The 27,504-nt window shown below is 41.6% G+C and overlaps 1 protein-coding gene across 6 annotated transcripts in view; it reads right to left on the bottom strand.

The window, feature by feature from the left end:
• arhgap12b (Rho GTPase activating protein 12b) overlaps nucleotides 1-27,195 on the bottom strand; it is a 110,407-nt gene extending 83,212 nt beyond the window's left edge. For all 6 annotated transcript variants that reach the window (XM_041814217.1, XM_041814219.1, XM_041814218.1 and 3 more), the window contains exons 1-2: nucleotides 27,056-27,195; nucleotides 17,213-17,982 (exon numbers count right to left, since the gene is read on the bottom strand). In XM_041814217.1, the coding sequence (XP_041670151.1) occupies nucleotides 17,213-17,890 (678 nt within the window). In that variant the 5' untranslated portion in view covers nucleotides 17,891-17,982; nucleotides 27,056-27,195. The remainder of the gene's footprint in view (nucleotides 1-17,212; nucleotides 17,983-27,055) is intronic.
• Between the last annotated feature and the right edge of the window lie 309 nt (nucleotides 27,196-27,504).

Raw genomic sequence — 27,504 nt, 5'->3', positions numbered from 1 at the left:
TTGTGCATTTTATTGCTGTTAAATGAAGGTTATTAGTCACATATGGGTTTCTAAAGCAAGTGTCCGGTAGTGGCTCTTTATGGCTGGAAATCTTGAGGACTGGCGGTCATTTTGGCCAGAGCCGAAAAAGTAAACTGGATGGAATAGTCCTCTGAAATTTATTTGACAGATAAGAAATTGGCCTTAATTTGGTGCTTGGTTTGTGTTCTTTTCAGCTCCTGAATAAAGATAAACTGAAAGTAAATGCTCAAGTGTTTTTGATGTTGGTATTTCAAGAGATTTATACATTGCTATTCATTTTCCCACAGAACTTCTTGAAAACATAACAGTAAAACAATCTCCACAGATAAACAGGGTAATAAACTGAGTGGCAGTGTCATCAGAAGAATGTAGGGGTTAAAACCACATCTCAGTCTCTCCTTTACAGTTTTTACAACATCTATCACCATATAACTAGCACTTCTAATCTCCCACTCAGAGTGACAGCCATTAGTGGAAGTTTTCCAAAGCTGATAAATTTACCGTTCATCCTTTGTCTCATTGGCAGCCACACAAAGTAATTAGTGATAGCATCGGCATATGACGGAGACAATACGTGGCCCTTGATGTTCAAAAACGCCTACGCTTTGATTCTGTCACCGGTCCTGACACACACTTACAAGCAGCAACAGCTGTATTTCTCCTGGGGAAAGCAGCAAAGAGGAGAAACATGGTCGTTTCTAATGATGTGCTGCATAGAAGAGCTAAACAGTCTACTATCTCCAAAAAGAATCGATAGTGGCGACCCTATCAATAAAATCTTATCAATTCCCATCCCTAGCTACTACTTCAGTTAACAGTTTTGAAGAAAATGGGTGGTTACTGTTAAGTTGTGTGGCAACGAAAGCCTCCACCACATACATCACCTGCCTTCAGATCATCCATCCATCCATCCATTTTCTATACTGCTTATCAAGGGGGGGCTGGAGCCTGTAGCCTTTAGATCAGTCAGTGGAAAAACTCTGTAAAAGTAGACTGGTTGTGACCTACACAGGGTGTATGTTTTTTTTTTTTAAAGAAAGGCAGAATTTTAAAACTCTGTAATAAACAACAGAGATTTGGACTTTCAGGGTTTCCCCACAAAATGGCATTGTCATTGGGTGGTAGAGATAGCAAACTAGCCCTGTCTTTTTCTGTATGTGAAATTTTGTTGAAGCTCCCTTTATATAGCCTACTATTGATGAATTCATCAATAGTAGGCTATATAAAGATGCTCACATAACATCTCCCGCCTTTTGAAGTGTTTCAGTTAATATTCCAAAATCCTGGTAGATGAGCTGCGTGTGAAAGACTTATTGTCAGTGAGACAGTGTTTTGCAGCTATCATCTTAGAATGTAGTATGGATGCAGTCAAAAGCTGCAGAAATATGTTGAACCAACAGCACATTTAGCTTCACTTTTGAATAAGATTGCACCTAGATAAGTACATTTATGAGAGGGACCTACAAGTGGATGCATTTCTGTCAAGCTGGTGACTGTACAATTGGGGAGAAAAGACAGAAAATGGTCAGCAAATATACTTGGGTGGCCATAATTAAGTGCTGTCAATCGCAATCGATAAAGTGTAACAGTATTTAAAGCAGAATCACATTGTGCAGAAAGGTATGGATCGTTTGGGCCAATGGCAAGAGCACCAACTCAGTTACCCAAAGCTAAGAGTACTAGCTTGAGGCTTCTAGGTAATCAGCAGTAGAAGTAACCATAGCCTTGGCTGCAGGAGGAGCTATCTACAAGTGAAGGACAGCACTGAACTGGACGCTCTTCTCTTACATGACCACTACAAATAAACGATGATTGGATTTCACAGTTTCAGTAGTGGTTACAGTCAGGATCACCAGTTCATGAGGACTAATATTGGACAATTAATTACATCCTTTTAATTGCATTTTAAAATTGCACTATTTCACATTTAAAAGTGTTTTTGTGTCATTTTTCTACTATCTTATGCTAAGGGTAATTGACTTGCTGTTTGGATACAGACCTGAGAAGATAATAAAAAAGATGAGCTTAACCATGAAAAAGGACCTTGTTATGGATTGAAAATTAAATAAGGGGACAGAAAAAAGGTAAATGTTTGATAACCCAAGTTGCAGATGACTTTTGGCTTGTCCACTGAGCTGTCTGAGTTTAGACATTAAGGAGCAGTGATGGACTTATTTTAAATCACTGTGGCTGCAGGGAGACTCTGCAATGGCTTAACTAAAGCATGCTGAAAGGGACAATAAAGCATGTGATTAAGCATGATTTAAAATATGATGCACTAATTATGGACCTTAATTAATCCAGATTAATTAAAACAGCCCTGATACAAATATATAAAGGTGGCCCACCCAATGGAAAAAGACCCCAGCTGATCAACAACACTACTAAATACTGGAGGGTTTGCAGCTGGAAACTGTGTTTCTGAGGTTTAGTTGATCTTTAACAATGGATCACATGTGCTCCAGTGATGCACTCAGTTATAATTTGATTTTGCCACAATGGGGTTAATTCCATAGCTGCACAGAATCTCCATTAATGAACACAGTGTCTTAAACACCTTATCGTCTTTAGTTCTGTGTTTTGGACAGAAAAGATGTGAAAGTAGAGACAAAAGTATGAGAGACATTTCTACCCAAATCTCCATTTTTAAATCCATGAAACATTCAAATTTCTGTCAGTTCCTAAGCAGCTGAAACAGCAGCGTGGGTGGAAACAGGGAGAGGGTTATAAACACAAAGCAGAGCGCTGTGGGAAACGACGGTGCTCCACTTTAGCGCTCTGCTGACTCTGATCCCCCAAAGGTGGATTCAAAGGTAATAGGAGAAATCGGAAATGGGGCACAGCACACAGAAAGCACTGCAGAGCACCACAGAGGCCAAAAACGCTTTTACACACAGAAAGTGATACCTAAATGGCTTCACTTTACATTAGTGCTGATAGCCACATACATCTTATACAGAGATACTGAGGGAAATGGTTCCCCAGACTGTGGTCCCTGTCCTCAGAGGGTTGCGTGTAAGCATAGTCTGACCTGTCTGCTCATCCAGAGCAGCAGGCTGCAGGGGAAAAATGACTAGCAGCTGTTTAAAAGGTTCTGGATGCAGCCAGCATCAGTTATGTAACTGTGCACTGAGAGCCCTGTGCCTCCATCACTTGTATGCAAACACAGACCTCTGTGGATAACAGAGAGAGGGTTGGTCAAGTTACTAGCTAAATAAATCCCACATAAGTACACCCACACGTGCCCCGACACCATATCAAACCCATAATAGTTCACACAACAGTTGGCGCTGTCAGTCTAAAGTGGAAATGTCACAGGCAGAAGGGGCTCAATGAAGTCTCAGCAGATCCAAACACAGCCAGGGCACAGAGCGATCCAGATATGTTTTTGGCTCTGGCATAGGCAGGGAAGCAGAGGGAGGAAGCAGGAGGAGAATAAATCATTGTGCTATCCAAAAGCAGGCCAGCTTAGGTGTTCTTACCTTTTCTGGGTACATGCTGTCCCAGTCAACCGAGCTACAGCAGTGAGCCGGGGCCCAGAGAGAGAGGGACACTGAGCGACAGGGGAGGGACTGAATAAAGCACGGCGAGTGACGGAGTGAGGAGAAGGTGAGGGAGAGGGTGAGAGTGAGCAAATTAAATAGGTGATGTATCCCCGTCATCGGCTCTGTGAATGAACGCCACACAGCGTCACGGGCTGACAGGCACAGCTGCTTTATGGATGCTGGAGCGGAAAGACAGAGAGGGAGGAGGCCAAAACCACAAAGTTACTCCACTGTTAGCTGTGTTGTTTGGTAGAGTGAGCTGTGATTGGTCTGTCATAGAACAATAAAGATTAATACCTCAAAGGTTACTTTTAAGCTTGTGTAGGTAGAGCTGCAAAAAGCACAAGTCATGAAGGGGCTTACAAGCTGATTTTTGGGTAGAAAAACAAACTTTATTTTTCAAAGTCTTTACAAAATGCCTAATGACTTCTATACCACGTTCCAAATTATTATACAAATTAGATTTTAGTGTCATCAAAATTTAATTTTTCGTTTTTAAATTAAACTCATGGATGGTATTGTGTCTCAGGGCTCTGTGGATCACTGACACCAATCTCAGACACCTGTGATAATTAGTATGCCAGGTGAGCCCAATTAAAGGAAAACTCCTTAAGAAGGACGTTCCACATTATTAAGCAGGCCACAGGTTTCAAGCAATGTAGGAAAGAAAAGGATTTCTCTGCTGTTCAGAAGTGTCAAATAGTGTAATGCGTTGGACAAGGTATGAAAACATCAGATATTTCACGAAAATCTTAAGCATGATCATCATACTGTGAAGAAATTTGTGGCTGATTCAGAGCACAGACAGGTTTGTGCAGATAAAGGAATAATGAGGAAGGTTTCTGCCACACAAATTAAACAGATTAAGAGAGCAGATGCTAAAATGCCATCACAAAGCAGCAAACAAGTATTTGAAGCTGCTGGTGTCTTTGGAGTCCCACCAACCTCAAGGTGTCGGATCCTCCAGAGGCATTCAGTCATGCATTAACCTACAATTCAGACACCCATAACCGATGCTCACAAGCAGAAACGGTTGCAGTGGGCCCAGAAATACATGAAGACTCATTTTCAAACAGTCTTGTTTACTGATGAGTGCCATGCAATACTGGATGGTCCAGATGGATGGAGTAGTGGATGGAGTAGTGGATGGTTGGTGGATGGCCACCATGTCCCAACAAGACTGCGACGTCAGGAAGGAGGTGGCGGAGTCATGTTTTGGGCCGGAATCATGGGGAGAGAGCTGGTAGGTCCCTTAGGGTCCCTGAAGGTGTGACAATGACCTCAGGAAAGTATATAGAGTTTCTGACTGACCACTTTCTTCCATGGTACAAAAAGAAGAACCATGCCTCCAGGATATCAAAATTATCTTCATGCATGACAATGCACCATCTCATATACCTCTGTGTCATTGGCTGCTATGGGCATAAAAGGAGAGAATCTCATGGTGTGGCCCCCATCCTCCCCTGACCTCAACCCTATTGAGAACCTTTGGAGCATCCTCAAGCTAGATCTATGAAGGTAGGAGGCAGTTCACATCAAAACAGCAGCTCTGGGAGGCTATTCTGATATCTTGCAAAGAAATTCAAGCAGAAACTCTCCAAAAACTCATAAGTTCAAAAGATGTAAGAATTGTGATGGTGATATCAAAGAGGGGGCCTATGTGAACATGTAAGTTTGCCTGTTAAGATGCTTTTGATTGAAATAGCTTTTTATTTCAGTAAATATGACTTCCTAATGCTGCAAATTCAAAACATGACCATTTTCAGTTCTTTAAAACCTATAAAATGTTTTGAAACTCTGTTGTGCATAATAATTTGGAGCAGTGTATTTTGAGTTTTTTATTTTTGAAAAGAAATAGTTACCATCTGGAGGTTTGTTCAATAAAATTTGAATTATGCTCTAATGGTTGATGACTTGAAAATCATACTGACTGTCATTTGCATCAACTGTAACTTCAACTTGGCAAGATATCAGTATCAGCAGATATTAAGTTAATTAGTATCTGCAGATATGAAAGTTTCTGCCAGTATTTATAGCATCAGCGGTACATATTTGCAGTATTAATCATATACCAGCCTTAAAAACTGCACTATCAGGTATAATCAGGAAGAGAGAGCAATCCAATTGGAAGATCTGAATTGGTAATCAAAGTAAAAAATATATATATATGGCATGACACTACTAACTTGACAAAGAGGTCTTGAATTCTTTGTCTTCAGTTGTTCCTGCAGAGCATTTTTACTGCTGTGATGAGAATTTTCATTTTAGAGGAATTACACAACACAGAATTATTTGGCCTAAAACCTTCTCCCAGTTTGATGAAAAATCATCATGGGAGATTATTTTTAGCTGCAGCCCAGTTTAAGGGGAGAACCCTTTTTTAAGCAGGCAAATCCGTTACGATGTGGTGACGCAAAGTGAAGTATTTCTATAATAAATGACAGATGAGTCACTCCAGCTCTAATGGGAGAAATAAATAATGATCTGTTACAAAAGGGTTTCCACCGTGTTCCTAAAATAAACAAGAGGTGAATATTTTATCACATATTGTTGGCATCATCGGATGCTTCACCTCAACACCGGAATTCGTGGAACTAGGCACCTTTAACCTAAATAGAAATGACTTTAAAACAGGAGAACAGCTCAACTGTTATCCACCACTTTGGGAAGAATTACCAAGGTGTAATCCTCCACCTTACACAACAGACACAACTCTGCTAAACCTCCAGCCTGATGTCAAAAATGGCTCTTGTGGTCGTCTTGAAGGCTCAGACCCTGGGGGCTTGTGGGTTTAATCCTCTTGTTATATCATAGGAGCATGGATCAGGAAGGATGTAGGGGAAAAAAAAGGTGGTGGTCACAGGTTGAAGTGCAGACCAGAGTTTCCTCACTGAGACCACATCTGACAACACGATTCAGTTCAAAGGTTAAAGGGAGAGACAGGTGAGCAGAGGCTGACAGCAAAAGAGGAAGCCAGTGAGACAGGGTGAAAAAGAAAAGTAGAAGAGAAACTAAAAAGCCCAGACACAGGAAAGAGAGGAGAAGTAGAAAGAACACAGGCTGACAGACTCTCACATGAGCACAGGGGATGCACTATTGGCTCAGGTTTAATATTAGATTACTGAAAGGACCGGCGCTTTGCTTTTGAACGGAGAGCAGACCTTCATTGACTTATCCAGCCTCTCTGTGTCTGTGTGTGTAGGCACAGAGGCAGGAATGTCAAGCATGCACTGGAAAACAAGCAGGGGCCTCCTTTTCAGCCGGTCCGGGAGTAAGACTCTCGGCGGAGCTCCAGATTATGAGGCACGGCCAACAGGAGACTCTTTACAGCTCTGCCTGCGCTCATATGTGGTGGTATTTACCAGCTCATTATGTAATAAAAGCACGTACTCACTTGTAGTTACTTCAGAAGATTTTAGCTGATTTTGGAGATTGGTTGTAAAGACAGCTCTGTGACAGATTTTAGACTCTGCAGGCTAAGAAACGTGTAATTAGCAGGTTATTGTGGTGTGAGAAGGTTAGGAAACAGGTCTTTTCTGAAGAGCTTCCGGGGATCTTAAAGAGTGAGAGAAAGGTCCTGCAATCAGCCAGTTTGCTGTCCTTTATTTGAACAATGCACACATTCTGCTACACACCGGAGAAAACCAGACAGCTATCAGTTGGCCTTTTTTGTCTGGGCGATAGGGGCCCATCACAGATAGAGTAGATAAAGAATAAATGTTTTAATGTGTAAAAGTTAGGAGGAAAAGTAGGGCAACTGAAAAAAAATTTGATCCAACTTTGTTTTTTCAAATTCTGAGGGGAAAAAACATCAGAATTCTGACTTTTTTTTTTTTACAAAGTTAAAAAAAACAGTCTTGACAGCTACACAGCATAGAATTGACAGTCAGCCCTGAGACTTAGGACTGCCTCAACTTCACACCTTTGACTGTTACTAGTTGTAGTGTGGGGCAGAGGTGTTCCTATAAGGTACTGGGTATCGGCCGATACAGAGTACCAATCCGAAACTGGTGTAAACTTTCTTGATAGGCTGTGCTGTGGAAAACTGACACATTATTTGAGCCCTACGGTGACTCAGAACATGGCTCAGCAAATAGAATTGTAATGTACAGCCATTCTGTGACACTTCATGTTTGACAAAACCTAATGTGATGATGGAACAGCTGCCACTGGTTGCAAGCCTCTCACAAAGCAACAATTAGCATTTGTTAGCATTTGAGCTAGTTACGAGATATTATCCAAAACGGATTAAAAATGAATAAAAAGACGTTCAATATCATAACTACTGGTGAGGATTTAATCTTTAAAGTCCCTGAAAAGTTACCCAAGTTCCAGGCTCACTAGAAAAGCTTGAATAACGGCAATGATAGCATGGATAGTATCATTGGAATGGCACAATGGCTAGCTTCAAAAGGATAAAAGTTCCGGGCTACGATTTATCAGTCAAAAGTTATTTAAGTTTTAACAACTTGTGTCACTTCTTGTTATAAAAAACAACACCAGTCGGGCAATTTTTTTTAACAAATACATACCGAGATTATTGAATGTCACACTGCTCTAAACTTTGAAACTGCATCAGCTACTTTTTTCTTCTTTGGTTCTTCTTCGCCATTCTAAAAATGGGAGCTTATGCATAGAGTGCTTCCAGGCAGTGAAGAAGAACTGATTCTGGTTTATAATGCTAACATAAAGCACTGCTTAATAAAGCAAAACATAAAGTTCATTAAAACTGATAAAGCAGATCAGTGCATAAATGTGTACTTTCTCACATCGCATGTATTTCCAAACTGGTATAGGAATCCCAACAACCTCAGTGTTACATTAATCTGATCTGATCATATAATCACCCTTTATGTCAAAGATCTGAGTGCATCTGTCAGTAGATCCTTGGATAAGAAAATGATGCACAAATTAATCAATGCACGTCTGCAACATTAGAAATCAGTTCACTCGGGGTTTACTGCTTGTTGTCGTAGATCATTCCACCATGCTCTGGCCAAGTGTCTCCAATCTTGCATGACTCTAAAGTTATGTTAGCAGTAGGTGCTCGGTGCTAGGTGTTACAGATCTGAATGCCTCCTGCCACCAGTTTTGCTTCAGTTGATGGCTGTGGCCTTCTTGTCAGAGCCAGCTCTCTGCCAGACATAAACACGAGGAGCTTAATGGGTAGCATCTTGTGGAAACATTGTGGCACGGCAGTGTTTTGAACTAGAAAATGGAAATATAGTTGTATGTAGGATGTTGAGGGTTATACTAAGTGATGAGTAAACACATTAAGCATGATATTAATCTACAAAGGAGTGAAGTCTAACTGCTAACATTAGCCCCACTGTACTCAACATACCAGCCTCACATCACACCACTGACACAACGACCCTGTGATCAATTTGAGTCTTTTCTGAGCATTTTCTCTGCTTTAGACTTGTAAGTTAAAAACAATTTAAAGGTGCATTTAGCCAGGTAAAAAAAAAAAACACCCCAGGAACATCACTCATAAAAGCCACTATCAATTATTTTCTTTTAGAGAACTTATACAAGCACAATATACCTTTTCTACTTTACATTATTGGGAGAAAACTTAACAACCAACTATCTAAAAAGTCTTCTGCAAAACCTTGAATTTCCCTTTTCTTTGCATTACATTTGAACACATTTTGGTAACTTTCTTCAGCCTTACCTTTGCCTGATACACGTCATAAGGTGCCTTTTGCAACCTTGTTAAATGAACTAAATAGTTTTTAAAGGGGACAATTTCAGCAAAGATTTGAATTTTAGATAACTCTTTTTAACTAACGAGACTTGCTACAAAGTTTGGGTGCTCATGGCTGATTTGAGGTGAGGAGGAGAATAACTGTCTCACAGCAGCAGCCAATACCATCTGTCTGTATACTACTTGCAGCAGCAGCTAGAGTTGGCCATAATTGACTGAGTTTTTCTAACCCAATTCTAACCCAGCTGCATTTTGGTTCATTTTATGTATGATGCAATGTACTTGTTGGTTGGCTTAATTCACAAGCCTTAATAGATAACAGACGTAAGCTTTTGAATGGCGTATTGATAAGTTCAAACACTGAGCTCAAGGAAAACTTGCATCACTGAATAATGAAAAAGTAGAACAAACCTGATCAAACCTTTCTAAGAGTGAACAATATCACAGAGCACTTAGAAGTCCCATTCTCCCCCACATCTCATCTATTTCAATGCACCGCCAAGCCCCACTGCACACTCAGCCTTTGCTCTCTTGCACAAGTCAGCAAACATACAACTTTGCAGAGCCAAGCCATGTTAAGAGCAACATCAGCACACACAATGCACAGTCTATCCACATTTATGTTCATCCCAACACACACTCAGACATTCAAGACATCCAGTTTTAATGCTCTCCTCCATCTTTAATGGTGACCTTGTAATGTTGCTCCTTCAAGTCATTCATCTCAGAGCTGCAGTTAGGGGTGGGCAATATGGAAAAAACATCATATCACGATTATTTTATGGCCAGATGACGATCTCGATTTTATCACAATTTTTTTCATTAAATTTCTAAGACAAATTTGCAAGTTAGTGACCAGAAAAAACAACCTTTTCTCTGATTTTTCTCTAATTCCTCTGCACCATCCTGTTGGCCAATGCATTATATGTGTGTGTTTATATATATATATAAACACACACATATATATATATATATATATATATGTGTGTGTGTGTGGTGGTGTGTGGGGGGGGGGGTGTAGAGGTCTTATCCCACAATATATTAAAATTCAAAACATTTGTTTTCCTGCATTCTGATCTATTCTGTCTGGAACCAATTTCTAAATTTTCTGCACCACTTTAGAATTATTATGTGTCTTTGTCTGTGTTTTAAAATCTACTTTACTGTTTATTAAGCACATTTTGACACTTTGATTTGAAGCAAAGAGCAAGAAGTAGTAGAGCCTATCCTACGATAAAACAGATTAAGCAGATTGTCAGTACATTCTATTTCTTCACGATCTGAGATCGTCTTATCGCGCACCCCTAGCTGCAGTCATTCAGAGGGTTACTGCTTCAGTTAATCTTCAGATTCACCCAAACATGAAAACATATCTGTCTGGCCTTCTGTCCCCGGGTCTCTGCCATCCCATCGGGGCTACGGCGGCTCTGTCAGAGCCTGGGGCTCTCACACTATGTACCCATTTCTCCGTGCCCCCGGCCCCCTCCCTCTTCCTCCTTCTCCTTCCTCCTGTAGGCACCGCCAGCTAACAGGAAGACCACACAGCAGGCTCAGACACACTCTGGCCTCCACTCAGCTGTTTCCTTTTGTTTTGAAGCCCTTTGAGATTCAGTCCAGATACGTTTACAGGCCAGTTATGTCACTGCAGTTATAGGCAGGAGATTTCTGAGAAGCATGAAATACCTTACAGGTAGATGGCTGAATTTAGGGTTTAAACTCTATGGAAATCCCTGGTTTTCCTATAAACTAGAGACAGAACAGTTACCAGTATTATTGGTAACTGTAGATTTGTTTATTGTGGTGAATGGGAAAAAATGTCCACAGGGCAACCGGGGACATAAATACAAATTTCAGGGAGGAGGAGACATCACTGTCTCTCTGCTCTGCTCTCACCTACAACACCCACTATCCCGGTCTGTCGGGGTTCAGAGCATGGACGAGTAGAACTAAGAAGCCCTTTGGCCAAAGGCTAATCAATTCATGTGCTCAAAATACATCAGTGCCAGATATGCAGTACCTTTTAAATCCCACAAGTATGATATGCACCACAGTCATGCAAAGACAATAAATGTTAATGACTACAAGTAAAGACTAAAATGTAAGGACCTCTAATGATCTAAAACTATCAAGAGTAGAAACGACAACATGTCAACTAAGACTAAAAGGCTTTCCAATCTATAAATTTAGACCACATTTTAAAAGAGCTGTCAAAATTAGCACTGGTAGTGCTTCACATGACAGACTTGGGGGCGTTTCTTAACAGCTAAATGTGACAGAGTTGTGAAAGAAAGGGAGGGCCGTCAGTGAAGGATGCCTTGTTTAGAGTGTGTGGTATAAAAGCAGGGATGTGGGGGCCTCTCAAGGTCCATCTAATCAGACAGTGAGCAAGTGCAGGGCAGCCCGCATGGCTCCACAGTGAAAAGCCACAGACACAAACACATCCCGGGCCACCGCATCTTCCCCCACTGTGACACATCTCAGGAGAAAAAAACAACAACCCCAAAGAGGAGCCACTCATTAAGTCCCTGTGTTTTGGAAAGAAATGGAGCCATTTCAAAAGGTCTTTTCCCACCAGTAGATATGAGTAAATGGATTTCAAAATAGCACAATTCAGACTAACTTTCTTTGTAAGGATTAGGTCTCTGTGTGGGCTTGTTTTTACCGGAGTGTTGAATTTAAAAAAAAAGGGAAAACATCTCTCTAAAAGAGAATCTGCATAGAGAAACCCAGAATGTTTACGTGAAAAACAGGCTTAAATCATATGGTTTTCCACATTCTTTTAGAAAATAAACACTGAATCCCTCTGCCAGGGTCTTGAGAAGTGTGGAAAGAGGTTTATTTTGCCAATCCCTTAAGAGCATAGGAGCTGTGCTTTTAGCGGGGAGGGGTGTCAGCAGACTCCAGTTACCTCTCATGGTGCTGAGGAGGAGAGGAGGGGAGTGGGCCATGGCAATCTGCTGCTGCCAGAGTCCCAGAGATAAGCAAATTACATATGGAAAGCATGCAGACACACAGAGGCGTTAATCGTCACCCAGAGATCAAATCTAATCAATTAGAGGTGGCCAGCTGGCACTCGAGCGGAGGCATGACAGCAACAAATCCATCAATCCGGCTGTCGGTCCATTCATCCAGGAGCTTCTTGTGTAAGAAGGAAGAGAGGGGCCAATGTTTTGGTCCAAGAAGCATACAGGAAACATGAAACAGCACTGTGATTTATCGTATTATTGAATGATTTGCACACATCTAGTCTGGTTGTTGGTCACAGAGAACACAGTCCAGGTTCTAGTGTTCTACAAAAAGCTGTTCCAGAGAGGACATTTGAATGTGCAGTGACTCCTAACTTTTGTTTTGAATGCTATACAACATACAGAAATTATAATTTTGCCTGTCAAATACTCTGATACTCTGACCCTTTTTCTTAAGAAAGACTATGTGCGTCAAAAAAAAAAAAAAAAAAAAGCTCCTAAGTGATGCTAAAATTGCACAAATGCATTGATGATGTGATGTATCTTTGCAGCATGAATAGTGTGTTAGAATTGCAAGAAAAATTTAAGTACAAATGTTAATTATCCACAACAGATGTCTATATTATTGTTGATTTACTCCATCAAATTTTGAAATTCTGGTGTCTTTGCAATACATGTTTTTATCATATTTTTCATTTCTTAAGGACAGCACATGTATGACACTTTGCTAATACAAGTCAAAAGAAAAGTTTTAAATCTGATTTGCCTGTTAAGGAGTGAAATCTCTTCTTTCAAATTAATTGGCTTTAATAATATAATAATATAACAGTCTATTACAGGGCTGGCAACCTCCAGTCAGTCTGAAGATTAGCTCACTGATGAGCTCTCATCTGATCAAAATCTCATTGATAAAACTTTAACCCAGGGAGAGAGAGAGAAAGAGAAGATGGGAAATGTGCAGCAGTGAAGAAAGAAAGAGTAAATGCTCATCGACAAATCACATGTTTTGATAATTTCACAGGGCTTACACTATAAAAGACCTGGAAACAAGGTGACATGAAAATACAGGGAGGAGCTAGGTTTCTTTGGATATTCAGTGCATTCAGAAATTATTCATGACCCCCTTCAATTTTTTTAGAATGCATGAAAGCATGCCCGGCTTTCACATGAAGATTTTTGCAACCTCCAAGCATGCTTTCATGTAAGAAGAGGCTTCTGTCTAGCCACTCTGCCATAAAGCCCGGATCAGAGTGACAATCAGGTTCTTGGTCGGCTCTTACTAAGGCCCTTCTCCTCTGATTGCTCAGTTTGGCTGGGCAACCAACTCTTGGAAGAGTCCTAGTTGTGACAAACTTCTTGCTTAGTATCATTCTTACTATCAGACTTAAAGTTTTAAATTCTGCTATCATGACATCCCTAAACACACAGGCAGCAATAACATACAACATGTAATCAGTGTATTTTGTTTGGATGAGCTGAATTAAACACTAAAATGTTTGTATTTTCACATAAAAACATGTGATGCCCTGGTCTGTTCGAGAATTACTTCAGTTGATAACACTGGTCAGTGTTGAGAGCACTGCAGTGTCAAGCAGAGATGTGGGTGCAGCTATGCATCATGCTTCTGTTGTTCCATTCTGCTGTCCTGAACATCACTGTTACTTCCTGCTCCTCTCCTATCAAGCAGCTCTAATTTGATTCTTACAGCAGTGACATTGTCATACCCTGGTTTAATAATTTTTTAGTTTGCAACCATTTATCACCAAAATTTGGGAATCTTCTTGGCAGTATTTTGCTACCACCGAAAATGTCATGGACCCTAAAGCATGTGAGTAGTCACGATTTTTTTTAAAATGTGTGCACTAATTGTGGACCTTAATTGCAATTGATGCAATTAATCCTAAAAGCCCTGGTTATCAAATGATTTAAGCGTCATCCAGATTCTTGTAAAAGTAAGTTTCAGAAACCTGTTTGCTCACTACAGCACGTCACAATTGATCCCCTTGTTTTCTGTCTCCATGCAGGCTCAGCTTGTCAGCAGCTCAGCACTGACAGGAAGCTGTGGAAGTACAGGAGTTGAAAGAATTGGGTTTTTCTAGGGTCATTCATTTGCCTGGCAACAGGCCAAACAGGACATACTAAAACAACACCACAAAGGCACAAAAAGCGAGGGGAGTGGGTGTCCACCTGCCCCGGCGACCACAGACTTCACTGGTAGGTTTCCCTGAATCCTGCTGGCTGTCTGCTTCTTATCCACCCCTACAGCATACTGTAGCCTGTCACAAAACACTGCAAAGAGCTGTCCATGCAAATGTAAATGGCTGAGAGTGAAATGTTCGTTTATTTTGGCCTGCGTGGTTTGACAAGCGTGAAATGAATTCAAAAAGGTTGGCGAAGGCAGGCGCTAACACAGAAAACAACCGTTTTTCTCGCCTTGATGGGGGCTTTTTGAAGGTACGTCAGTTCTAACCTACAAACCATTTAGCTGTCCTGCTTGTGAGGCTCTGAAGTTGTAAACCGTGTTAGCATAAGTCCATTCTCACTTTCCCTTCCTTCACTTGGCGCATCACACATGGCATTCACGCTTCCTCACAGCGTGGTCCCCACGGCGGGGCGACTGGGGGCAACAGACTGATCCTCAGCAGATATGACCTACTTTCCATTCAAGCCCATCTCTTTGTTCGCTCCACGGTGGAGGAGGCTGCTGCAGCCTGTGGAACAAAGAACACAAGCAGCACTTGGAGCCTTCAAACAAGCTGACCCTGCCTGGATACAGCCACCCCCAAAAATGGCTCAGAAGAGCGGTGCAGCTCGGACTCCCACTGTCTGGAAATCTCCTCCTTTTTCTGTTTGATCTTCCTCCGCTGCAGACGAGGGAGGATGCGTCCCAGTTCCTGCTGCCTTCCTCTCACTCTCCTGTTCTCCTGGCTCAGACAAATACGATGGAGGTGGGAGGAGGCCTTAGTTATCAATACTAGATGTGTAGGGACAGGGCGGGGCAACATCAATACTACTAAGTTTTGTTTTACAGCCCACAACTACTGTTTTGGTTAAGCACCTCACTTTCACCCTTATTAGCATTTTTTAAGGCCCCTGAAATGGCAAGGTAAAAAGGTACTGCTGACCTTCTTTTAGAGGGAAAACAAGTTTCTGGAAACAACACTGATTATTTCCACGTTTCCTTGGTTTGCTTGGATAGTCACAAAGTGTTCCCTGATTCGTCTGGCCCTTATCACATGGCTCTTCATGAGTATGAAAACAAAGGACATCAGCCTTGACTCGCAGCTGTTAGCTCTACTTGATAAGCATGATTTTATGTCCTTGAAGCCTCTGTTTGCTCTTTCTGAAGGGGCAACTTTTACATTTTATAATACTTCAAAGGGCATTAGGGGAGCTGTTACTCAAGCAACACCAATTCCAAAAAAGTTGGGACATGTTAAAGACAAAATATGGTCTTTGGCAAAGACTGTAATTTACAATCAAAGATAGTGCGGGTTCACCACTTTCATTGACAAATAGTCCAACAATTTAATAACAACGTGCCTCAACATACAGCTGCAAAGGATTTAGATATTTCATCACCTATAGTCTATAGTATCACAAGAGGATTCAGTGGTGCACTGTGGTCTGACAAGTCCATATTACACATTGTGTCTTAGAAATAACAGCAGTCGAGTCTTTTGGCCTAAAAAAGGAAAAGCTCCATCCAGATTGTTATCAATGCAAAGTTCAAAGCCAGTATAGTGCCAGGGGTGGGGCTGTCTTCTATTGAAGATGTATGAAGCACAAAATACCGTAACAGAAGCCCTGCGCTGTTGAGCAACTTAAGATGCACATCAAACAGGATTGGAAAGTGGCAAACATGCTCCTGCATCCTGTCCCATCTTTTTTGAAATGCATTGAACTTCAACTCAATTTCACTATCAATTTCATATAACCTATATATATCCAAAAAACAAAAAAGTCGATCAGACTGAACATTGAATATGTTTTCATTGTGGGGGAAATAGCTAATCATAAGTAAAAAGGAGTACATTTTATTCACATTTTGCACAACGTTCCAACTTTTTGGAATTGGAGTTTCAAGTTTATACATCCAACGCCTTATCTATGTGCACCTGGTTTAACATGCATGACAAATGTAAATGCCAATGTCAGAAGGAATATTAGTTCACATGCAGCCCTTTGACTGAACTTATTCTATGCCTGTGTTGGAGGGCACACTCCTTCAACATTTTCTGCAATAAAGCATTACATTATGTTTTAAAACCCAAAAAGCAAAAGTGGCAGCAACACAAGAAAAGCACATAACCAATGAGTTGTTTTTGGCATTTGCTTGTATTAAATGTGGCTAATGGTTCTCAATTACAAAGCCCTCTATTAAACAGTGAGCTGTGAATGTACCATTTAGTCTCTAATGACCCAATTGCAGCAGCCGCCAACCAAAAAAGCACATCTGTACAATCCAGACAAATTGCAGTCCTGAGGCAACAGCAGAAGATTTAATAAGCACCTGCAACTGTTGCTGCTTTCTTCAAATCTGGTAAATGAGGCACAAAATTGTTTGAGGTGGAGCAGTGTAGGGGCTGATGGATGAATGTGGCTCTGCGAGGGACGGGAGATGACGAACATGCAATCTCTGAACAGCCAATATCTCAGAATCTGATGGGGACGAGGGCGGTTATCTGCAGCCAGCCCAGGGGAGCAAAATGAGCACAGGGAGAGAAATAAACTGAATACAGTGGAAGAGACAAAGAGAGGAACTGAAGACATGATTGAGATTACAAAGATGGACAAAACCAAGCCTTCTCATGGGAGTCAGTACTTCAAATTTCCTGTTTGCATGGCAGCAGAGAAGGACCCAAAGTATAGAGACTGACTTTAGGTCACTTAAAAGCAAAGCAAAAAACTCGACACAACCAATAAAAGAAACCTGAGCCATCTCTCCAAACCGTACAACAGCATCTTACCTGCATTTGTTCGGTTGAGCTGCTGCTGAGCTCATCTCCAGACTCAGAGTCATTGTGGAGCTTGTTCAGCCCGTCTCCCACCAGCTCGCTTGGTGAAGACGCCTTATCACTGTCTGGACTTTTGCTGTGGTTGTTCCCCACTTTAAGCGGAGGCGAGTCTGCCCTTGTCCTTGGTAAAGTCGAGTTGTTAGCGTGGTGATGGTTGTTGTTGTTGTGAAGAAGCACCAGTTCGGCCACCACCTTGCAGTGAAGAGGACTCCCCAGGTTCTGGTTAGAATCCTTTGGCAAAGCTGGTGGAGTGACCCGATCAGAGGATGGGGACGGGGTGGAGGAGGGTGACGGACGCCCAAAGCTGGACATTTCCGGCTGGGGTCTGTTAAGGTTTTCATTAGACGCACGGCAGATATCCAGAACAGTAGGCTTGGCCCTCACAGCGGGCTTCTGAGGGGGCATGAGTGCCCGGCGTACCTCCCTAACATACTGTGCCGGCACATAAAATGCCTTTGTGCCCTCCTCCTTCCTCACCTGCCACCAATCCTCGTTGGTCTTCTTAACCAGCATGTACCACTCCCCCTGGCGGATGGTTACCATCTTGTCTTTGGCTTTGTACTCATAGTCGTACTCCACCTCAATGTAGACCTGGCCTGGGGCGACGGGTAGCCCCTCTTTGTCAGCCATGACTGCCGGAACAAGTGCTTGATCTCTGACCTCAGCAGCTCAACAACACAGGCCTGGAGGGCTCCTCATGTCTGACTGCAGGAACGTTTGACCTACAGGAGGAAACGCAGAGAGATTTTTCTGTTAAATGTCACAAGGTACAATTTAAGATACAAAACCTTCCACAAGTTCAAACCAGAATCTGTCAGTAAAATCAACAGAAGAGCTGACAGAGATGCTGTTTTAGACTGGGATGATTTCAAGTAGCATGTAAGTAAATACAAATGAGGACAAAATAACTAGCCCCCCTATGAAAATGTCAGTTTTCCCAAGTAGTTCCTAAATGCTGTTAAACAGATCAAGGAATTGTTAACACAGATTTTCCAAACATCCTAGTTTTATTTTGGATGCTTACATTATTGTACTGTGCACAGAGAGACACAACCATTAAAAAAAAAAAAAAAAAAAAACTATCAGGGTCAAAATTATTAGCCCCCTTTAGTATGGGCCTTTTTGTTGAGCCACAGCACAAACCACTGTTGATGTGCTTTAACTTTGTAACGCTCAGAGCTTGTAAAATCAAGTTAAAACTGAGTTATGTACACATTTACACTCAGAATAAAAACTTATGTACGGGCTTGAGCTGTCACTCAGAAAGCATCATAGCAAAATCAAAAGAAATTAGTTTAGACTGGAAAAAAAGAATTGTTGATGCTCACAAGGCAGGGTTAGGACATACAAAGTTATCACAGTGTTTCCAAGTGTCAAGAGCTGGAGTGAGAAGTATAATTAAAGGTTTTCAAAGACACTAGTGAAGGCCTTAGCCAAGTCAGGGGTTGTAGTCTCAAAGAAAAACCACCACAAGAGCCCTGAACAGGAATGGAACAAGAAAAAGTCCACTTCTGCAGACTGAAGTCTGCTAAGGACAACCTGGAGAAAGTTTTTGCATACTGGAAGCTCGAGAGCAGCACACTTGTGAACTTGCGGAAGAGATAGCGAAGGCTGGGTTCATCTGAACACCAGGCCAAATGCTTAATTAGCTCAAGAAACTGAAGAAGGAATACTGAACAGCAAGAAAGACTTGGGGCAAAAAGGGGAGCAGGATGTGGTGATACATGTCCATCATGTCCTGCAGCTTTTGGTTCTGCTTAAACTGGTGTGAAGGCAGGCTGGTTTGCCAGAAAGCAACAAGGTTCTGAGACTCCAGAATGGATCCAGAGCCAGAACCAGAACCGTGTCTGTCTGAAAGCACTAGCTAAGGATCTTTTGAGATCCTCAAACTTTGTGCAGATCAAAATAACTGCAACCTGACAGTTTAGAAAAAAATCAAAGCAGTTCCATATAGGCCAGTTAGAGTTCTTCTTCAGGACTTATGTTTCAGTTTTATTTTCAGCCATGAATCCCGGCTCCGCAGAAGCAGAAAAGCATATCAGATACAGAAAACAATTAAATATCATGCATTCCTAAGAAACGTGGCTGTCTGCTTTCATAAAAATAGCTCATCCCTTAAACTTCAAGACTTTGTTCAAGTGTGAAAGCAGCTTAAGCCTTATTAAATATGGATTCAAAAGAGAAGAGAGGCATAAACGGCATATTATAAATGTGCAGGAAATGAAAATATACCCAGCAAACCACACAAACATGCTAACATGACATTGTACAAACCTCCAACCCTGTCATAACCTGCCTTATTACTCACCTGATTACCAAAACCACAAAGTGCTACCGCTGTAACACAGTCATATTCTGACAGAAGCTACTTCCAGACATACTCCATTGGTGAGTGGAGTAAACACCACAGGCCATCTCCTCCCTCTGATCATCAAAAACCACAACAGACAGTCTACACTGATTGCTCTGCTAACCGACACCACCGCTCAGGATATCCAGCCTGGTAACCCAACCGTCCTCTGCAGAGCTAAGGGTGATGACAACATGACCCCACACACACTCATCCTGCAGGCGATCCAGTGACTACAACAATTCCCTGGAGCTCATATTACCTCAGAGACTGCACCCTAAAATACAGTTCTTTCATTATATATAGATCTGCTCTGCTCTCTAGACTCACTACACATTCATACAGTGACTAGACCGACTGTTAGTTTCAGTACATATCAAGATTTGGGTAGCGTAGTATTTTTAAGATAATGAAAATGGCTAAAAGATTAGAGATAAAGCTTGTAGGATATAAAAGGAGGATACAATAAGATACAATACAATAAAAGTGATACAAAAGGAAACAATATTTAAGGACACAATACGATACATAACTAAATGATCAAATTAGATGCCAAAGGATAAAATATGATAAGATATGATACTAAAGAATCCAAAACAATACCAAAGAAAATGTACAATAGGATTGGGTGGTAGTATGGTAATACCATACAGAGATTCTCAGAGGACTTTAGGGGACTACTGTTGGGGCAACCTGAACCTTCTCCAGGGCATGCTCCCCTAGGAGAAAAATTGTGAAATTTTAAAATAAAATACACTAATACTGTGCATTTAGAGGAAAATAAAGAGGCTTAATCCGTGGAAATTTTATCTTTAAACAGTTTTCTTGTAGTAATTAAACTAGATGTGTTCTGATTAAAATCTGACTGCCTGATTGCAGTTTTCAGTTTTTTCTTGTCTGATCTGACAATAAAGATGTTTTTCTGACTTTAGCTAAAACCAATCTCCACCAGGAAACTGTTTCACAGCCTTTACTTCCTGTATTAGTGTTACTGTTTAAATTTGTTAGCATAAAGGCGACCTTACACCTGACAACTTTTCAAAGTCACAGACAAAATTCCAAAGTCGGAGTAACATCATGGGAGTCTTGCTAAAGTCGCAGCTCGCTCCCATTGTCTCTGTCGTTACATGTAAGGTGGTCATAAGACTTGATTTTAGCAGTTTTAAGGCGGTCTTTCTTCAGTCTTTTGTTGTTTCTCAGTGACACGGTTCCTCAGTTGTTGCAGGAAAATGCAAAGTTGCTTTGGTGTTTAACTTTACTTTCATTTCTACTCTGTGTAAATGATTTCAAAACATCGAATTATAAGAGATATTAACTCAAATGCGATCTCCATCTCCTTCTACATCTTGTTCTCTACTCAAAAATTGTTGTGAATTTCCACCAGATGCATGATGGGAAATAATCTCAAAAGGGATCGCAGTCTAGTCTTGTAGTTAGCGACCACCAGTCTTTGCAAAATCTCAGTCTGAGACTAAAAACTCAACAGCTTACTGACAAATTGTCTTTAGATGTGTGAGGGTCTCAGATGTCAATCTTTGTTCCTCTTCATAATACTCCAGAGATTCTCTCCGGGGTTCAGGTCAGACCAGTTGGCTGGTCAATCAAAAACAGTACTATCATGGTCAGTAAAACAGTTTCTGGTAGTTTTGGATTCTCTGTGGACAGGTGCCAAGTCCTGCTGGAAAAGGAAATCAGAATCTCCATAAAGGTTCTCAACAGATGGAAGCATGAAGGTCTCTAAAAAGCACCTGGTAGACGGCTGACAGAGTTGACTCTGGACTTGATAAAGACCGGTGGACCAACAGCAGCAGATGACATTAACCTTAAACAGTCGCCGACTGTGGAAACTGAAGACACTGAACTTCAAGCACCTCAGGACTCTGGGACCTAGATTTACAAATGAAATTTAAAATTTACTTTCATCTGAAAACAGGACTTTAGACCAGCGAGCAATGTTCTAGTTTTTTCTCCATAGCCCAGGTGAGAAGCTTATCATGTGTCTGTGGTTCAAGAGTGGATTGACACTGGGAGCACGACACTTGTAGCCCATTTCCTGGACACATCTGTGTGTGGTGATACAATACAGCACTTAAGCATATGAAACTTGAGGATATGATAGGCTACAAGGTCCACACTAATGATAATATCCCAGTTGCAATGAGTCAATAGAGCATCATCTTTTAAAATTTGCACAATTTAGTTTATTGAAAAAGCCTTTCCCTTGATGGCACCTGAAATCAGGTTGGTGGTGTTTCGTCTGTGGAAGGTTTTTTGCCTTTAGGCCTTTAGATATGTGGTAACATCAGAACTCCAGATATCTACAGTGAAGCTCATACAGCCACAAACTCTGTCAACAAGTTTTCTGAAGCATACTTGTAGTGATGATTCAAAACATCACGGTTTGGATGTCATGGTTATGTAAGTGTCCCTAATGCCAGTTCAAAATAATAAACAAGAGAAACTTAGAAATATGCAACCAGGACTTCTGGTTGGCTTTCTTCTTGTTGCTGAACCACGCCCCCAAAACTGAGGTACGAACTGCACCACGACCTCTGATGTGAAAATTGTGTCAAAATTGACACTGCTTGTGTTATGATCCACAGGAACGATTACGTTTGTATTCCATCACCAAGCGTCACTAAAGCCAAAAAAAAAAAAAAGCTCTTACAAAACAGCGTCAGAAATCTTTAAAAGCTCGAGGGGATGTTCTAGATATATCAAACACAGTCAGAGTGTGAGCCAGAGGACAGCTGGGCCCTCTCCTCTCCTGCACGGTTTGTTTTGGGATGAGGCATGTCATTGATCTGTCCGTCAGAGAGTCTCCCTGCATCGGTCAACCTAAATAAATAACAGGAGCGGTCCCACAGCAGAAAAGCGGCTACTGAGCCGCTGCTCCCCTCATATCAAATTCTCCTTCTTCCTCCCTAAAATAGCAGTCGCCTCGCTCTGACATCCTGGTAGCTCCGGCAGTAGCAGGTGCTTTTAGTGAGGCGTGAGAGCACGAGGCTGGGCCTATAAGGGGTCTGTGCTTATGTAAAGGAATATGTACACAGACTGTGACGCTCAGACTGACAGATATGCACCCAGAATAGATTTACGGTGCTGAGAGCTGTCTGGGCCGGAGTAGAACCCCATGAGACATGGATGGACGTGTTCATTATGAGCTAAAATGGTTTCATCTGTACAGCACCATCACGCACACTCACAGCGTTACATCATACCAGAGCTTTTAGTGACAGCAGCCTAGTCCAGGCCTGTCCCAGTACGAGCTCCAGCCATGATGTCACACTCACAAATCCAAGCCTTTATGAATGACCGAGTCTCAAGAAACAGACGCATTCTGTTTGAATGAGTGTTAGCACAATCCTCATGTAACCCGACCTCTAACGCCACTCACACACTATCTACAGTTCACACCATCAGCTGAGGTGCCAGCGATGTAGTCAGGCGTCTGTCAGAGCACCAAGTCACGCACATGATAACAGCACTGTAAAGGATGTTGCATGACAGCGACCGGGTCAGCCTCTTCTTCTGTACCATAGTAAAATAAAGGCTGTGTAAGTGTGAGAGCCACACAGTCCAGAATAGGGATGGGCGTTTGGAAGAAACCTGCCAACTCGAGCATTTATAATGTTAACGATCAATTTATTGATTAATCGTTATGTATGTATAAAAACATACATACATGGGCATATATGTATGTATGTTTGTGTACATATATATATATATATATATATATATATATATATGTATATACACACAACATTTTCCAATATAACAAAAACAGGTAACTAACGACTGTGTTTCTCAATGATTTATTTATTTTCACCCTTCGAAAGGCTAGGGCTCTTAAATATAAGGCATGGTCTATTGTATTTCCCATTGCGGGGATGCGTAAAAAAGTATGAAAGCATCTCAAAAAATTATTCAAACCCCAAAACAACCACAACAAACAAGAGCCTTAGTTGGCTGCCATTTTTTTCACAAAATAAAGTTAGAAGGAATCTAAAGTGAATAGCCAATCATATAACAGAGAGTGGGCCTCATTAAAAAAAACAAAAAACAAAAACAAAACCCACTCACAATGTCATGACAGTAGATATTGTTGTGCAGTGCAGAGTAAGACGTGTTGAGTCTTTATTAAATGCCAACATCAGATCGACTAAATTCCCTGTGATTGACCAAATTCTTAACGACCAATTAATTGATCATCAGTTAATTGTTCCCATCCCTAGTCCAGAACAAGCCTGGCAGATGTAGGAAGATTTCAAAGGCTCTGGAAAGAAAACTAGTGAGAGAACCCAGAACAACTGCCAAGACACTAGTGAAGGACTTAGCCAAGTCAGGGATTGTAGTCTCAAAGAAGACCATCACTAGAGCCCTGAACAGGAATGGACCAAGAGCAAGTCTACTTCTGCAGACTGAAATCTGCTAAGGACAACCTGAAGAAAGATACTGGAAGCATGTCCTTTGGTCAGATGAGACTAAACTAGAGTTCTTTAGCCTGAGACATTACTTCTGTTTGGAGAAAGAAAGGAGAGACATATAACCCAAAGAAGACTGTCCCCACAGTGAAACATGGCAGTGGGAGTATGCAGCTGGGATGCTTCAGTGCGTCTGGAACTGGGAATCTCGTAAAGGTGGAAGGAATCATGAAAAAAGAAGGATATGTGAAGATTTTGAAAGAAAGCTTCAAGCCGACAACAGCTAAGCTGGGTCTGGGTGGTCGCCTTGTCTTCAAACATGACAACTTAAAACATTCGTCACTCCTGGTGAAGGACTACCTCCAGAAGACCAAAGTGAGTGTTATTGAGTGGTCTTCACAAAACTCTGACTTAAATCTCATTTAAAATCTGTGGAGTGAACTGAAGACCAAGGTCCATGCCAGAAGGCCATCAAAACTAGAGGAGATGGAGAGATTTGCCAAAGACGGATTGGGCGGGATTCCTCAGAAAATATGCCTGAGACTTGTTAAAAACGACAACAATCAACTGCAGGCTGTTATCCAGCAAAAAGGAGATACAACTGACTACCAGCATCAGGGGGGCTAAAGTTAGATCCTGGTAGTTTTGTGATATAATTTTGTTTCTGTGTGCAAAGTAAAATAATATAAGCACCCAAAATAAAACTGTTTGGAAAAGCTGTGTTAAAGAAGCCTGCTCTGTTGCGCAATAAAAACCTCACAGAGAGGTCGGTGGACAAATTAAAAGTCATCTGCACCTTGTGTTGTACATTTTGCCGACAGTAAAGGCCAATATATGATCTATACAGCTTCTTTATCATCTGTAAATATTGGCAGGATTTCCTAGTCTGCCAATGCTGATATCATGCCAATAATACAGGGCATCGTTAATTGTGAATCCTTACTCTGTGTTGATTGTAGCTCTGCTAAATCTCAGCTAGTGCAATCCTTTTCAAAAATATCATCATATGAATTCAAGGTCATGTCACCCACTTCTGAATGGATGTGTTCACACTAATAATAGAGAGCGAAGAGAACATACAGGTGAGCAGAGGAGCATAACACAGCATCATTAAGTGATGATCAAACATGTTTTAAACTCATCCCTAAAACAAACTAAGCTTTGTTTTGGGATTATGTGTTAAATTAAACCCATTTTACATTGCTTTATTTAGGAAAGCATGCATAAAAAAACATGCATCATATTCTGTCATAATTGTTAAGGCAGAAAAATAAGATTTGTTGAGTGTAAATAGAAAACCAAATGTGGGGTAACTAGAGGCATGTAAAACCCTGAGTAACCTCAAAAGCCCAGCTGGTTGTGCAGGGCCTCACAACTGACTCAGTGCCACAAAACATACTGTTAACCATAAATTCAACCCGACTCTTTAGTCACAATACTGCAGAAATTTACAACCACACTCTCCCCTCTCTCTTTCGACTACCTCTGTGTCTTGGAGCGTTTTGGCAGAGGACCAGACCGAGTAAATTTCACTGGAACTGAATCCCAGTCACTGCATGGTGTCAGAGCACAGTGAAGTCTCAGAGGGAGTACGCTGGCCAACTTGTTGCTCTGAGCCCAAACAATGCCAGCCGCAAATGTGAGGAAACATGATGGAACAGCAGCAGTGATTCAACACCTAAAATGGGTATGAAAGACTCAAAAGCACCACAGTTCTTCAGGATCTGATCATTGGTTTTCATAAGACTTCAGTGCCAGAAAGTTTGCCTTTTAATACATTTTTATGTATTCTTACTGGATACACTCATTTAATTAATATGCACATTTGCTGCAGCACAGCAGGGCCCATTTCTATGAGACATTCACATTCCAAGACAAATATGAACATTACTAGATATATGGACAATCTCAACTGATAGAAAAAACAGATGATGACAATGGATGTGATTTCCTAAGAAAAACTGACATCAAATGTGAATATACCAGTAGAAATTTCATGGCAATATTTGTGCCCCTTCATGCAAAGCTCTATAGTGAACTGCTGCTGTTGCATAACACAAATATGTAGATAACAGGGTCATTTAAACATGCACTTTAGTAAAACACTCCAGCATGCGATTTAAAATCAGCACTCGGCTGGGTTGCAACTGGCTGAAACTCATGGTATGCACCAGCAGAGAGATCACGACCTGGGCTTTTCTCTGCATACATCTGCAGAGCAGCCACTGAAGCAGCAAAACACCCTGAGACTGGAACTGCCTTTGTCCCTGTGTTTCATTCAAAACAGATGTGGCCAGGCAAGCAGCATCCACTCAAACATGTGCTGCTGCTGCTGCTGCTGCTGCTGCATTTCCCTCCATCTCTGCGGGTTATATGCCGCATATGTGCATCTGCAGAGCATGAAAACAGCGTTCTTCGGCAATCATGCACTCAAAACAAGCAGCCTGGGTCTGTAAACTGTGTGCACTGAACGTCCAAAGCATGCCTGGGGCGGGTGGTGTTGATGAGGGGGGCATAGGTGGGGGGCAGGGTCCCTTCCAGCCCTCCACGGACTGCAGAAAAACAACACAAAGGAGTTAAATCCATGTGCATTCATAACAAAGGAATCTGGCTCGGTATCACCAAGAATTCGCAGGACTGAGGGATGGGGCTGGATCGTGCCTGCCGGGGAGAAACCCCCCCTTTGACAGGGACAAATAGCCAAGCACACCGCCAGGAAATAAGCTCCCCAAATCTGCGGGTGTCTGCCATACAAGCTGATGCTATCACGTGGAGTGATAATTTTCCAACCTGTAAAAATACCATTAATACAAAGCAGCTCCGCGTTTGCGTTAAATGACCAGTTCTCAAGATTTCAGTGACATTTTCCAGCCGCTCCACGCTTGGACAAAAGCACTGCAGGTTCACAAACCCTCCGATCTGCAACAGCGTGCATAGCAACAAAGTAACTCCGGCAGAAGCCAATCGCCTCGCGCTGACCAGAGGACGAAAACGCCGCGGAGTAACAGAAAACATACTGACCTTTTAAAACTCAGCTGCTGCCGCTCTGTGCTCCGTGTAAACCGTGGAGGTAGTTCGCAACAACTTTTCCCACCTATTTTGCTGTCTGCCGCTACGCCTGAGTCCGCAGCAGACCTCCAGTCAGTCGGTCTGTTCGCAATCCCCCGCCTCTCCGCACGACGTCAGGCTAGCCTTTGCGACATACGGCATATCCGTTTAAGACCTACAAAATAAAACCAGGTTTCGTATTTTTAAATCAACTTTTTAAAGTTATCTTTAACCACATAGAGTGAATTTCTTTAAGGCATTTTCCAGATAAAGCTTATCGACAAAGTTTGACTGATGTAATCATTAAACACGGCTCATAATAGCCTTTTTAGTCAGGTCATGAGGGATTCTGGTGAAAACTGTGAAAGCTGAAAAACAGGGTGGAAGTGACCCTCCCAATGTATGAATACTTGTTTTATTCT

The sequence above is a fragment of the Cheilinus undulatus genome, linkage group 19 (genome assembly GCF_018320785.1).
Source record: "Cheilinus undulatus linkage group 19, ASM1832078v1, whole genome shotgun sequence".
Classification (NCBI taxonomy): Eukaryota; Metazoa; Chordata; class Actinopteri; order Labriformes; family Labridae; genus Cheilinus; species Cheilinus undulatus.
The sequence above is the reverse complement of the archived record's forward strand: the minus strand, read 5'-3'. Positions and strand labels throughout refer to the sequence as shown.